Consider the following 15062-nt stretch of genomic DNA (forward strand, 5'->3'; position numbering starts at 1 on the left):
TTATTGCTACCAATTTTTTATTCTTTTTTTTTTTTTTTTTTGATGTTGACAGTACATCTTAATTTTTTGTTTTGATTTGATTGCCTTACTGGTTTCCTTCTCAGAATAACAACAATGACCATGCAGCTATGTCGGTAAGTAGATGCAAGATGAAGAAAAAGCATGTGAACTGAAAAAACTATGAACTGCCTGCAGGCTTATTGCTTCAATTTTTAATCATTTAATAAAAAGATATTTTTGTTTTGCTGATGTTTTGCTGTGTACCTTGTGTGATTGCATGCAGGAATCAGGTTAATGACTAACACAGGGCTTTCGTACACTGGAATGGCAGGAGCCCTAAAAGCCTTGCAGAAAGCAGGTGGGTGTGCATTGCATCCCAAATGAGATCATTCAGAGGAGGCTCTCAAGCCTTTCAAGAGTGAGGTCAGGTATCAAAATGCAGCGGTGAGGCATCCAGAATTGAGGTGGAGTGATATAACAGAATAAAGTATTAATGAAAGGTCCATCTTTTCTCTGCTACGTCTGTCTGGTATCTGGGGAGTGTGTTTGCCCAAATATGTGTATTTTTTAGAAGGTGATGGATTGCAATTCTTCCAAGCTCTGATTACTTTCAGGTCATGAATTTTTGTACAAGCGCTTTATTTTGATTTAGCGTAACATTTCTATTATAACAAAAATGTTGAAATTATTACTTAACTGATTTTCTGTGAACGTATAATTTTGGTTTATCATCTCCAGTTAATTGAATCTTATTACTGTATGCTGCTTAATTGAACAAATGTACACTGTGCCATTCACTAAGTGAACAAGCATATAATGCACTTACTGTACACAGTGTGGGGATTAATGCTATGAAAGATGTGAAATTTACAGTTAAAATGATCTTCTCAGGGAAAAGAATAATTAGAGTTTAATAATGATAATTATATATAATTTAATGTTAGTGACCAGAGTAAAAGCTTTAATACTCAGTATCTAACTGGTCCACAGATGTGTTCTTGTACTCAATAGAGCATAAGCTTCAAATACATGTGCAAGAGGTGGACAGATATGAAAGAGGCATTTTATTCTATTAGGTAAAGCCTTCAGTTTGTGTTGAAACAACTGTCAGTAATAACTTAACAATTTGGAATTAAAATAAAATATATCTGTTAAAAGGGGAAAAAATTGTAGAATCAATGTTGTTATTTAAGATTCTTTGCTCTATTTTTCAATTTTCAATAGTAATGTCAGAAAACTTCAGTTGTTGTATTTGTAGTGTAGATGAGATTTTGTATCAAGAGCCGCCAGACATCTAGACAATGTTGTTACAGAACAATACTCTTAGGATTAGGTGCCAAAAATAATTGGGGGAATCTCAATGTCTTGATTACCAGGGAAGCTGGAAGTGGATCTGAAGTAGTTTGTGTTTAAATGTGCAGAGAGTGTCTGCAAAGCTGAGTAGCATCCATTAAATAGTTAATTTTACTCCTGACTGCCAAGAAAATACATTGGACATATATTAAATTGTTAGGTTTGTTCTGTTTTGTTTTAATATGAGATGGTTTAAATGTTCAATTTTTTTATTTTTTTTATTTTTTTGATTATTGGTTTTTGTTTTTTGTTTTTTTTTAGGATTTTTAGTTTGCTACCTAAATTTACCCTGAAATTTGACAAAAGATAAAACTAAAGCTTGATTTGTGACTTAACCTACATGGACACATCTAAATAAAACACCTCATCTAAAGACTCAGCAGAAGAGTGTACTTTAAAGAAAGGTACTGGAAATAAAGGACATGTTTCCAACATGTAAAATCCTCATTGATGTTCTCAGTTCTTCTCTGCTTCCATTGGACTTGAAATTGATGATCTTGTTAAGAAGTGCCATCAGCTCCAGGATGGGCATGCCGTGTCATAGGGAGGGCAGGGCAGGGAAGCTGATGTTCTGCAGCTGGGAGTCACCTGGAAACGCTTTGTTTTTGAAGCAATGTCAGTGTTCTCCCTGTAAGAGTGACTTCCAGCTGTGGTTTTATTCTAGAATCTGATGGTGTTCATGTACTTACATCTTCATCTCTTCCTTTCACAGTCTGGAGAGCTTCTCTCTCCAGATAACTGAGAGGATAAGGGTTCCATACAAGAACTCCTTTAAAAATAGTTCCCCTGCCACCTTTCCAAGTGGGAAAAGTTTGTCTGTTTCATTGAAAGATGTTCCTCTACACATGTGCTTCACTAATGAAAAGAGAGATGAACAGAATGATTTTTTTCCTAACTTTACCCAACTGCTTTAGCAGATTATGGAAATTTCCAATTGCCTCCCCATCACTACAGTGTTACATTGCACTGTGTTAGATCACATGTAGTTCCAATCTGTAGGCAGAGGCCTTTTGAGAAGAGGAATAAAGAAGACAAAGCTTGCTACTTCAAAACTAGATCAACCAAGTAAAAAGCCAATGAACCTGAACTAGTAGAGTAGGAAGTAGTCCATAAAGTAGGAGTTTGGACTGAATAATGCTAGTTGTGTATTCCAGTGAAAATTTCTGTTAATGGAATACTCATGATGAACTATCGAGGTGACATGAGCACTGGGAACATTGACTGTTTTATTTAGAAATATTTCCTGTTACTGTTGGGGAGGCATCAGTATGCTGGTTGTATCATGACTGAGTGCTGCTAACATTCCGGGGGTGAATGGCACAGAGGATACATTGCTTTTGAAAGCTTGTAACTTCTGAGTCATGTAGCTTTTAAGGATTCTGATTTCTGAAGTCACAAGAATTTATTTTTTTGAGATTATAGTTGTTTTCAGTCTCTTTTATATAAACAGCCTGTTTTAGATTCATGCTGCAATGTATGGTGTCATTAGATACTTCTAATCAAAAAGAAAATCCAATTTTAATCATACAGCTGTTAACTTCATAAAGACAATTGAATGATAAAGCTTGTTGAGGACCTGCATTTTTTAAGTTCATATTTTGAACAGCTTAAGAGTAATCAAGCCTTTTATTTTTAGATTAGTTTGTTTGAAAACATAGAGGATGCCTATAAAGGTTTTTACAGTTTATGTGCTTTGTAAGTACTAAGTTAGTATTGGACATCCCTTTAGGAAAGAATAGCTAGTAAAAAGTTACAAATACAAATTGTTTTCAATTAGATGCTATTTTCAGTAGAATTTGGTACGGATACTTGAAGTAAAATTGAGTCCTGAAGTTCTATTAGTTTTTTTTATATGCTTGTTTCTTTATTGATAATTCAAAAGTTGGATGTTAGTCCTGCTTTAGTTTTTATAACTGATGAAATCCATATGTTTATGGGTTGGATTGTTGCTTCTTTTGTTTGTTTTTTTTTTATTATTTCAATTTTTTTTTTTTTTTTTTGCTGGACATGTCATACTGTGAAATTAATTCTTAATCTTAACTTCTTAGATTTAACAGATAAGTTTTGCTATTTCCTTTTGTGCTGAGGATGGTGGTTTGTGTTTTTTTATTGTTTCTGTGATTGACAGCAGAAGCCTAATTTCACAGCTTGCAGTAAGGGTAAAGGGGTGGTGGTTTTCTGCAGCTATATTCAAAAACTGTCAATCAAAAGCCTCCATAGGCTACTTAGAGAATGGGTTTTCTTACTGATTTCTCCAAATGCTGCTTCATGCTGTCTTTGATTGGCACAGCCTGGCAGGGAGGATGGATGAATCTGTCACTGGTCAGTTAATTGTGTTGCTGGTCTCAGCCTGACATCAGGTCTTTGACTCTTAAGTGGCTCAATGCAAAACAAATTAGAAGATTGTAGTCATATTTCTCTTTCTGTATGCTTTGACTTTGTTGAATGCAGTCCATAAATCATATTGACTGACACCATAGTGAATGATGAAAGGTGCTTTTGAGACACTAGCGTGGGTCTTAGAAAGCAGTGCTGCGGAGGTGCCATGCAAGGATGCATATGGCTGACCCTTTGGGAATTTCCTAGGAGCCAAATGTCTCTTCACTGCAATTGTTCTTAAGAGAAAAGCTTTTGGGTCCTATAAAAAGGATTTAATATGTCAGCAGATTCTCTTTATAAGCTCCTTTGAAATATAAGAAGTTTGTCTAAGGGTTTTCTTTTTTTGAAAATTGTATTTCAGCAAAATGTGAAGGCTGGCTCAAAAAAAAAAAAAAGAAAAAAAACGGTTGCCCTTAACACTGTTAGCAGGTGTTTTTGCTTATAGAATAGGGTCCTTGTTTCCTAAACTTTGCATTGGTTGAGTGGAAGAATAGGTTTTGTAGATAGCAGCAATTAACATAGGCATAGTGGAAATAATAGGAGGCAATACTGGAGCAAATGTGAGAAGGCTGCTGAATCTCCGCATGCTATTGAATGTTGATATTTCTTTGATACAAAAAGTTGGCACAGCCACCCACTCTCAAAAAAAAAAGAGAAAAAAAAAGTGTTTTAAAACTAAATGAAATTTATTTCACTGTGGAAAAGAAATATGTGATTTTTTTTTATGTTCACAAATCCTCAAATTTTCTCTTCAAAATGCATTATGAAAAAAAAAATAATTGATCAATTGGTGGATGATGGAAATTTGCAGAGGGATTTTAACTGGAACTTGTCTGTTGAACACAAATTTGGAATTCATTCTTTTCTGAATGTTGTACATTCAGAAATGTTGTACTGAATTTTGAGGAGGGTAACAATAAAGTTCGTATTTATCTGAGGTAAAATTCAGCATTTAGGTTGATGTGTCTAGCTTTCTCCAGATTACAAAAAATTGAGTAATTGTGTTAAGTATAAACTATGTGTGGTAATCTTCCATTACCTGCCATGTGAACAATAAGCCTGTAGTTCAAGTTGCATAGTTGGAAGTAGTTGAAATGTTAGGATGTTTCCATCTGCAAAGTCTTACAAGAAACATTAAATGTACATGTATTGATATTTATTTAAAGTCTAAGAGACTTTATCATGTCATTTTTGTATTGTAACCATTGTCTTGTGCTCCAGTACTATTGATATTTGCCAGATTGCAACAATTAACTACAGATGCTTATCAGAAAGATAAAATTCTGTTTTTGACTAATAATAATAGGAGGAATACACATTGTTTGCATATAAAATAAAGTAAATGTTAATTTTTTTCTGACAACCTATTAATCTGATTGAACTTTTATTACAGTATAGAGGCAGCATAAATAGGACATGGAGCTGATTTGATGGAGCAGTACATTAAATAGAGATGCACTAGATGTTCCATTAAATCAAAATGACATTTCCATTAAGTATTTGAAACCTACTACACAGTAATTAAATGAACTGTGGCCCATTGATTGCCCTCCTCACCTCTTTTTTTCTTCATTTTCTGTTTTTTTTCTGTCTTTTTTTTTTTTCCCCCATTCATATTGATATTGTTCTGCTTGGGGAATAGAGCCGCATGTCTCCCAGTGTAATTACCATTGGATTTGGGAGACTTTTAAGCATGCTGTTCTTGCATTGTTTCTTGCATTCCTTGTTGTCAGTTCATCTGTTTTAGTCAAAAATGTTATTTGCTTTTCTGAGGTGTTTGAACTGACATCTCATTTTAGATATAAAGCTCCTAGCAGTTCGAGGTATTATAAAGCTTTTTATTTTAAAGAGGTATTAGCAAAAGCCATTTAATGTGTGCATGAAAATTCAATAATATGTACAGTTCTTCCTGTTTAGGACGAAATCTTCAGATGCTAGAGTAGAACTTCACAAACTTCTTGAACAGTGAACTGCTGTCAGTCCTTAGCACTTCTCATGGCTTATGTGTGTTTCTGTGAGGCGACAGTGAATTGACCATCCTGATCTTGCACAAAGCAGTTGGGGAACCATTGCTTTAGAGAATAGTTGTCATCACTTTACTGTTGGGTAGCAGTAAAATGGCAGTGGTTTATGTCCCCGTAGGTGGAGTACATATTTATGATTTCTTCCATGTAAGCATGTAAATAGTTACCTTTGTTTCAGTGCACATTGTAAACATTTGCATTAACTGAAAAGCATGGTGTAAGCACATAAAACCATAGTTTATTATAATTCCATTTGCAAACCAAGATCTCTGTGCTTTTGAAGTTTGCAGTGCTATGAATAGAATGTTGGCATCTGATTGAGTATCTGCTCTTAATTGGTTTTTCTTCTATAGCAGAATTTCCATATTTTTTATAATTTTATGTACTAAAATGTTAATAATTTGTAAAATTAACTTCTGATTTTTGTGATTTGTTTTATTGTTCTCTGGTCTGGAAATGATTTGTCTCAATTACTCATAAGTTGTGAAGAGAAATGTTACTAACTAGCCTATGATTGAAAAATTATTTCTATTCTGTACAGCAGAGGGCTGCGTTTCATTTTGTACATGGTTGATTACTGACAGCACTGATTTATTAAGCACCCAAAAAGATGATAGATATCATCTATCATCTAATATAGATATTTCAATAATTCATCAACCATCTTTGAGATGAAGTTCAGGCAACTAAATTGTCCATGATTAGAGTAAGCTGCTATGAGAAATGCCCCAATTGAAATCAATGGTTTTGGTTAATATCTCTTTTTTTTTTTTTTTTTTTAAATGGCTATTGTTAAAAATATGTAGCAGGTTGGTATACTTTTTTGCTTTCATTCTATCTGAGTGAAAAAAAAAAAAAAAATTCATACTCATGCATCCACAGCTTATATTGTTATTATGCTCTTCTTTATTTGGAAATGTCCTTGTATCCTTGAAGGCTGTTGGATTTCTGGAAGACGTATCAATAATTGTTTGACATCCATTTAATTTAGTTTCCTAATTGATTTAATAGAAACAAAGCTAACAGGCCAGAGAAACAGCCAAAACTGTGATCATTCTTCTTCTAATCTAAGTCCTGCATCATTAAGACTTTGAGCATATAATAAAATCAAACCAGATAAGCTGTTCCTTAGTAATATATCATTTGTTTCTATCTAAAAATGTGTTGCTCTTTCTATTAGGGAAAAGTGGCCCAGACAGCTTGCATGTCAGCCTGCCAGCATCTTTCAACATCTCTAATGCAGATGCTACTGGACACTGAATTAAAACAAATAAGCATGGGAGCAATTCAGCAGTTTAATTTAGATGTGATACAGTGTGAATGTAAGTAGATGTTCTGGTATTCTTACCTATGTCTGTCTTAAAATTACAAAAGAAAGTATTTAATGTTAACCATATAGTCATCTTTTTCTATAATCTACTAAAGTTTTGCCAGTTTGTTGTTGCTGTTTTTAATATGATTTAGTTACAATTTCCTTTAAAAGTACTTACAAGTAAGTAGGCTAACAATTTTGGGAAAAAAATTAAGATTTTTTTTTTTAAACTTTAGTATCTGATTGAAGTATACAACCTTTGCTACTTCTAATGAAATCATGGTCACTACATCCAGTAAAAAGATGACTATGGTCTAGCACAGAATTGACCAGAAATACTACATAAATATTATGATTGTAAAGTTAGGCACAAAAACGTCACATGTCTGTGAAATTTTAATTTTCCCACTTGAGATGATTTATTACAGTATTTATTACAATACAAATTTTAATTGTGCTGTTACAAACAGTTTTCTCCTTCCTAGAACCAATGCTTGCTCACTGTGCAGTGGTAGTGCTCATTTAGTAGACATCAACTCACTATTCAAAATATAGTATCAGAATTATTTAATAAAACTGGTTGAATCTAGCACCGATGACGGGATTAATTTCCCCATGTTCTACATGGAATTCACAACTGTAAGATGAGCTTTTACTCTGTATTAAGAAAGTAATTTCATAACGTTCTGATGTGAGTAGATTTTATGCCTATTTTCGCTGATGGCTGAGGTGCACTAAGAAGGCTCGCTAGGACTTCTTTAATGCATATCTTTAGTCTCTCATGCTCTGTTTGTTGTTGTTTTGTATTTTTTCCCCAAATTATCTTTCCTCTTATATGTTTGAGGCACAGATCTCAGTGATTTTAGCAACCTCTCTAGAATGTGGCAGTTCTGTGTATCTTCTTGTGTTTAGCTTGGGCACATGAAAAAGAAACCTGATGTCTGCTCAATTAACAGCCAGCTATGGGTAATTGGAAATTTGTTTTCAAGTAATTTAGTTAGAATCACAAAGGATTCTTGTGGGATTCCAGGGGCAAAGGTAATAGAAATTTTTGATGCCCACATGCACATCTTTCCACTTCCTACTCTATTTGTTACATTCCATTTAAAACTCTGCGGCAAGAAATGAAGGCACCTTTCTGACAGGCCCTTCGTATTGCAGACTTACGGCTTTTCAGTGCATGAGGTGAACTGACAGGATTATCAGGATCTGTTTGGAAAAAAAAATACAAGGGCTGCTCCGACAGTAATGCCTCAGATTTTATTCTGTTGGCCCACGACATCAGAGGTGAATATTGGTGGTATGGCAATAGAGATTAAACTTTCCCACTAGTATTCCTTTAAGTGTTGTGACAGATGGCAGCAGAGGGGCACTGATACCATGGTATCTGACATGGAAGTGCATATGAAGCAAAAGTGTGAAACTGAATTCCTCCATGCAGAAAAAATGGCACCCACTGATATTAGTCAATGCTTGCTGAATGTTTATGGAGTCCAAACAGTGGATGTGAGTGAGGTGGGGGTGGTGTATTTCAGCAGTGGCAATAGCAGTGTGAAATACAAGCCATGCTCCGGATGGCCATGCAGATGTTTACAAGCATGGCATGCAGGCTCTTGTTCACAGCTGGTGAAAATGCATAACTAATGATGGTAACTATGTTGAAAAACAGTGTTTTGTAGCAAAGTATTTACCCATTTTGTACTCTTTGTATCTGTTGTAGTTTCTAAATAAGAGGCATTACTTTCGGAACAACCGATAATATTTGCGATCATGACGTTAAGGTTTGTCCTAGGATGTGATTGCACCAGTTGGCCGCAGATGATGTTTTGATGTTTGATTCTTAGTGCATTTGATAATGCAAATGTAAGTGTTCTTTTCTAGTAGATGGGTAGGGCTGTGTGCATGTGCATTCATCTGCATTCCCAATTTTAAAAAAAGATTGTGGCTGTGAAAGCAAACTGCATAATATTCATAGTGCTGACACTGAATAGTTCACCTAGACAGGCTGAACTGGTGCATCCACTACGCAGTCATTTGCCTTCTGGACAAACAGCATAATAGCAGAGAGTGCTTGCCCTCTGCCTTGTTATTCTGTTTCTAATGTCTGAAATATGTACAACTGCAAATAGATTAAACTGTAATTGTTTCTTTTTACAATGCTTTTAAAGCATAGTAGAAAAGGAAAATGGTTTCACACAGAAACCCTTTGGGATGCTTGAAGATAACTGTGGCAGCTTGGCCAAATAATACTCTGCAGTAAATGATGTCTTACCTTCTGATTCTATGATTCTGTGGAATAAGGGATTGGCACTGGGTGTTGTTCAGAGACTGCTTTGCTGTTGCAGTTTCATTCATAAGGTCCATCACAGGCACATTCCAGGCCTCACTGTGATGCCTGTGATTTATGTTCTTGTTCATCACTCTCTCCCAGCTTTATTCTTTGACACTTTGAGATTAATGGGTACAACAGAGACATTTCAATTAGTGCTTAGTGTGTGCAAATAATTCACAAATATCAGGTAGTTTTCTACTGTATTGTATACATGGATTTGACATTTTAGTTATAGGCAAGGCAGAGTATACTGAGATGCATTCTGAATTAAGAATTCATGTGAATATAGAAAGTTCTGAATATTTGAAGATGCATTTTTAATACATTCTTGACAATGTTCTAGATATTTGTTTTGATCTTTAAGATTGCATTCTTATTATTTCTAGTATGAAATGGGGGAGATCTAGATAAATGCAGGAAAATGTGATTACTAGTCAGAAAAGGCAATCGGCAGTCTGATAACCAACGCAACTATCTGTTCATAAGCTCTGAAGTCAGTAAATCTTAAAATTCATAAGAATCGTAGTAACCAGGTAAAATGATAATTGGACTTCCAGGAAATTAAGGTGGAAGAGAAGGAGTTTATCTTGTGGTGATCACTGGGATTTCATTATTCTGCACTTCATTTCTATGAAAAGTACCTGAATTTGAGAGGCAGAGCAGAAAATCTGAAAGTATCTTCATGATGCTTTTGCATAACAGTAGTATCAGATGGTCTTCTTGGTTGATTTAAAAATAGTATTGATCGTCTTGCGCTGTTCTTCAGTTTTGCATATTCCTTCCAAACGTTACAAAAGCTAAAAGTTTGATTTCAGAATATCTTGTTCTAATTGAAGTATTTTCCACGCTCTCTACATATTTATGAACTGGAACAGTGTTTTACTTTTGTTTTTCATGTCATTCTTTCTTAATAATGATCTTCCATTAGGATAATTAATTTCTTACAACAGTGTTCAGAAAAATATGTGTATGTATTAGTTTCCATTGAAGATAACCCAGTGAACATGCCTTTGCCTGTACATTGCACTTCAGTGTGCAGAGGAAGAAAATGGGTTGGGAAGGAGAGGCATTTGCTATTTCTTTGGAATTCAGATATGTGTTGGTGTATCTCACTTCATGAGAAGCAAGGTGTAAATAATAGCACAAGAGCTTTCTAGACACAGAGATGACTTTGAGAACGTGTGCTGTTTGTGTTAAGGAATCAAAAATCTACAACAATCCAAAAGCCTTTGAACAGTGGTATTTACGAAATGCGGGGATATAGAAGTATCTTTCTGATTGTCAAAGACATATGTTGGTAAAATACTGTATGCAATTTAATATAGATTTTTAAAAGATGAAAATTTTATGTAGAATGTTGTATTACAAAGTGATTGTATATATTTCTCTGACTCAGACAAAATGCTTCACAGCTGTATTATTACCCAGTCATTTTGCTGAAGGGATCCAAACATACAAAAATATGTTGGCTTCTTCTCCACACAGATAGTTTTTACACTGTGTTTTCTGCTTTCACAGAAATAAAGACATGTTTTTTGATCCAGTTGGTACATGCTCAGGGACATGATTTAGTGGGGGGTTGTCGGGGTAGTATGGTTAGGTTGGGGTTGGACTTGATGATCTTTAAGATCTTTTCCAACCTGAGCAATTCTGATCCTGTGATTCTATAAATACAAGTGTAGATAACTTCCTTTTGCTTTAAAGTTCACACTGCAATTTAAGTGAACATAATTTGCTTTAATTTACCAGATCTAGATACCTTAAGTAGGACTGTTCAGAAATTCTAATTGTTGGAAAATTTATTAGTAGCTTTTGTAATACTTGTGTGCGTTTTAATATAGTTGAAGTCTATAGTTGAAGAGAAAGGATCAATTAGCAGGAGGGACAATTGAGTGGGCTTCCTTTTTCATCCAGCCATGAGTCTATGCAATGATGGGAAGGTTTTTAACTTTGACTGTCAGCGAGGGTGAAAGAAATTCTGGGACAGCATCAATTAGCAGACAATTAGTGCAAGGCAGGTTGCAATATACCTTCCAACCAGTGCACTGTATTGAGAGTTGCGGTGTCCAAGAGCAAGTGGGATTCTTGACCCATGCGCTCTCTATTGACCATACATAGAGGTGATCTCCAGGTGAGTATGCCAGAAACTGAGGAACTCAAATCCTGTTTTCTCTTGAAAAAACATAGTTCTCTCCTCCAGAGGCCCCTCACTTTACCTGCTTGTCTTCCATATACAAGGCCAGGTCAACTAGGCTCACTTGAGACCATCCTTCATCTGCTGGCCACATATGGCAGCAGAGGAGCAGGAGAAGCAGTGATGCCTGGCAGTGCTGGGGGAGGGCTGGGGCTTGGCAGCTGGTGGCCCTCTCAGTGTGGCTCTCCTCAGCCTGTTTGAACAGCTGGAGCATCCAGCAGGGCTGCAAAGTGGCCAAAGACTGCTCCAGTATTTGCCCATTCTCTGCTCTTCATTTAAAAGTATAGTTGCAGCTCTGCCTTTTACTTGAAAATTGATACTATGACATGAGGAAAGCTCTAATTCAGCTTTTGATCCAAAGTCTGGCCCTGATTTTAATTTCTGTAATTGAGCTGCAAACTGTCAGAAAGTAAGATAAGTACTGAATTCCCAGACCAGCAGAGCATACATGAATGATAACCAAAGGACTGTGTTTTGAGAGAATACAATGAAGGGACCTGTTAATAAATCCAGAAGTGCATAGAAATTCATTACTACTCGCAGATGTCTTCAATTCTATTTTAGCAGACACAAACTTTCTCGTAAGATATCCATCATATATATATATATATATGTATATACATATATCATCATATATATATACATATATATATATCAGTTCACATATAGCCTGTATACAAAATGTAATGAGAAGAGCAAATGAAATGCTTAAAATAGAGTAAAGCCATCTTTGCAACATTTAAGTTTACCATACTTGTGTACCTGTTAACTCATAGCCCATTTTGTATTGTTAAATCTTTTTTTTTCTTTTTTTTTTCCCATTGGATTCTGCCTCCTATAAATTCCAAACTGGCTGTTACAAGGACTGTATTTCTGTGCTTAACAGTGAGGAGCTTGGGTGTGCTGTGACCACACATTTTACCACATATCCAGCCTTATATACTCAGAAAAGGACAACATGATGTTAACAAAGCGCAAGGAAAATGGTTATAGCAATATCTTTGTGAAGAGCAGATTCATCTAATGCATATATTCAGCTTATTTTTCTGAAAGCATTGAAGTTTCTAATTCAAACTGCCAAGCAGTTATTTGTTTGCCCTTGTATTCAGTAGTCTTGATGGTGATCTTTGCATTTTCACTCTCAGATATTGTAAAATTCCTGAATGTCTTTATGCATGCTAAGGTAAACAAACAAGTAGCCCCCTACCCCTCCAAATCCTCTTTAAGATTAACATGAATGTAGGGGGTAAATATTTTTAAAGATCTATATATGACAATGTTTCATTACTATCTGGAAAAGGACCCTTAGGACAAAGACATTAAGAATGTTAATCCTGTTCTTATAATATCTTCCTAAAATGCTGTGCAGTAGAAAATATTTAATTAGCTTTGTAAAATTGTTAGCAAAACTTGAAAGCCCTGAGCTGAGGGAGTGGGACTGTCTGACTGTTACCATAAGTAGATTATCTTTTTGCCCTTTGAACTCATGAAATTTTAATAATGAAGAAAATTCTGCTGTAGTCACCTGTCAAAAATGACCCAAATATAAGAATAAATATTGTTGTTATCATGAATGCCCCCAGTGTCATAAATAAGTTTATAACAAAAAATTGTAATTAAAGAGAATGGAGCATAGACAGTAGTTTAGTTTGAGGCCTTTCATGCTTGCTCTGTAGCTACCTGAGTAGTAGGTGCTTTCTAGTGAAAAAAATATTGCATTATTAAATATATTAGGGTAAATTCCCAACTATGTTAGCTGCATGAGCAGTATCCAGTTTGTTGATTGCTTAAGACAATAAGCATAAGAAAAATTCTCTTCAACTCTTTTGAAGTAGAATGTCTTACGTGAGTGGATGTATAAGGCAGTGGGTGTTTCTGTGAATGTCCCTTATGAATGTGTGACTGGGATAAGAACATGAGAACTACCAACTGAGTGAGGCTAAGGCTCCCTTTAACCAAGCATCCTGTCCCTAGCAATGATCAGTGACAGTATTTAGAGAAGATCATAAAACACCAGCTGTTTATTGAGTGGCCCCTCCTTTTGCAGATCCATCTTCCAGCAGTACATAGGGATTTAATGAACAGTGTATTCAGACTATTCTGTTTAATTGTTGTGGAACGGCCTGTATTACAAATATACATTTTTTACATTTATACTTGTTTCTCATTTGTATTTCTGTTACGCACAACCTGTCTTGAGAATGAGTCCCATAATGTACTGTGTTCTATGAAAAAGTATTTTGATTTGTAACATTCTCTCCATTTATTTCATTGTCTATTATTTCTTGTGTTAAGAGAAGCAGTAAGTCAGTGATAGTTTCCTTTTCATCTTTTTGCACACAGTTAATGACTTCCTTGACTTTGGTTATTAGTCTACTGAAGTACTGCTGTCTGAAGGGCTGGATGGAGTTCATGAGCAGGCCTTCTGATCATATATAAGACTACTGATTACATAGCACGTGCCATATTGTGCCTGATCTCCAACTTTTTAAATGTTACCATCATACAGCTTTTTACTTCTTTACGTTTAAGAGAAGGCAGTGCCTGGACATGGATACTTTTCAATATGTCGGCTATAAAATTTCATCCCATCAGTGCTTCTTTTGAGTACATCCTGAAGCCACCTGAAATGTCAGGACATTTTGCTGAGCTTGTGTTCATGTGATTTTCACGGAAGGAAGTGGGAAACTGCTGAAGTCTTAATTTGATAGCTCTCTGTGACATGAACAAAGGAGGGGGGCATGATGGAAAGCTTTGTTGTTTTCTCTTTCCTGAAAGCATTGAACTTCTTTACAGTGCATCAATGCTTTCTGATATTTCTTGATTATTAGTTTAGCTATGATGTACTACTTTGGGGATTTGTAGTTTTAATGAATTTCTAATTTTACTATTTTCACTTAATAATAACAGAAATCTGTGATGTTACCCTTTTATAGATTATTGACTTTTCTTTAATTGCCTTCAAATTGCATATGAAAATAAAATAAATAATAAAATCATTAATTTTTAGGTTTGAAAATCTTTGAGGTTTCCTAACTTAAATAAATAGCTGGTTTGTTTCATACGTATGTGTTATTTTTTGTACTTAGCTGATAGCTTTACCTTCCAATTTTGTCAGTCTGTTTTTGGGTTCAAGAAGAGCAGAAGTTCATTGTCATGAACAGACATTTCAGTTCTGTTCTGACTGTGGCACTTAGAGCTTTCCACCTGTCGTCCACACATTTAACAAGCTCTCACCTTATTATCTTTCATTGCTGTTTGGATAGAGGTGGTGTTTTATAGAGCAGATGCTGTAACAAAAGCAGATGTTTGAAAATATGTTGACAGCCATGGAATTGGTGTTATTTCAAAATATCTCAGTAATCACTCACCTCAGGCTGAAAATGTGAAGTTGTTGGCTTTAATGTTTGTAAGATTGTTGCTGGTTTAGAATTATAACCTAAATGTCTTCCTAAAGATATTGTTCTT

General features: G+C 35.2%; 1 protein-coding gene across 17 annotated transcripts in view; it reads left to right on the top strand.

Moving 5' to 3' along the window:
* Positions 1-15062, top strand: part of EXOC6 (exocyst complex component 6) — an 83772-nt gene that overhangs the window by 45084 nt on the left and 23626 nt on the right. For 4 of the 17 annotated variants that reach the window (XM_042817751.1, XM_042817752.1, XM_042817754.1 and 1 more), the window contains exons 19-20: positions 105-134; positions 6937-7078. The exons of 1 other annotated variant lie outside the window; for it this stretch is intronic. In XM_042817751.1, coding sequence (XP_042673685.1) covers positions 105-134; positions 6937-7078 — 172 coding nt within the window. Of the gene's footprint in view, positions 1-52; positions 135-283; positions 1586-1614; positions 1758-6936; positions 7079-15062 lie in introns of those variants that run through there. 12 more of the 17 variants (XM_042817755.1, XM_042817753.1, XM_042817762.1 and 9 more) reach the window with 10 other exon arrangements.

The sequence above is a fragment of the Centrocercus urophasianus genome, unplaced genomic scaffold (assembly GCF_019232065.1).
Source record: "Centrocercus urophasianus isolate 14NV4802_14NV808 unplaced genomic scaffold, USGS_Curo_1.0 seq_17, whole genome shotgun sequence".
NCBI lineage: Eukaryota > Metazoa > Chordata > Aves > Galliformes > Phasianidae > Centrocercus > Centrocercus urophasianus.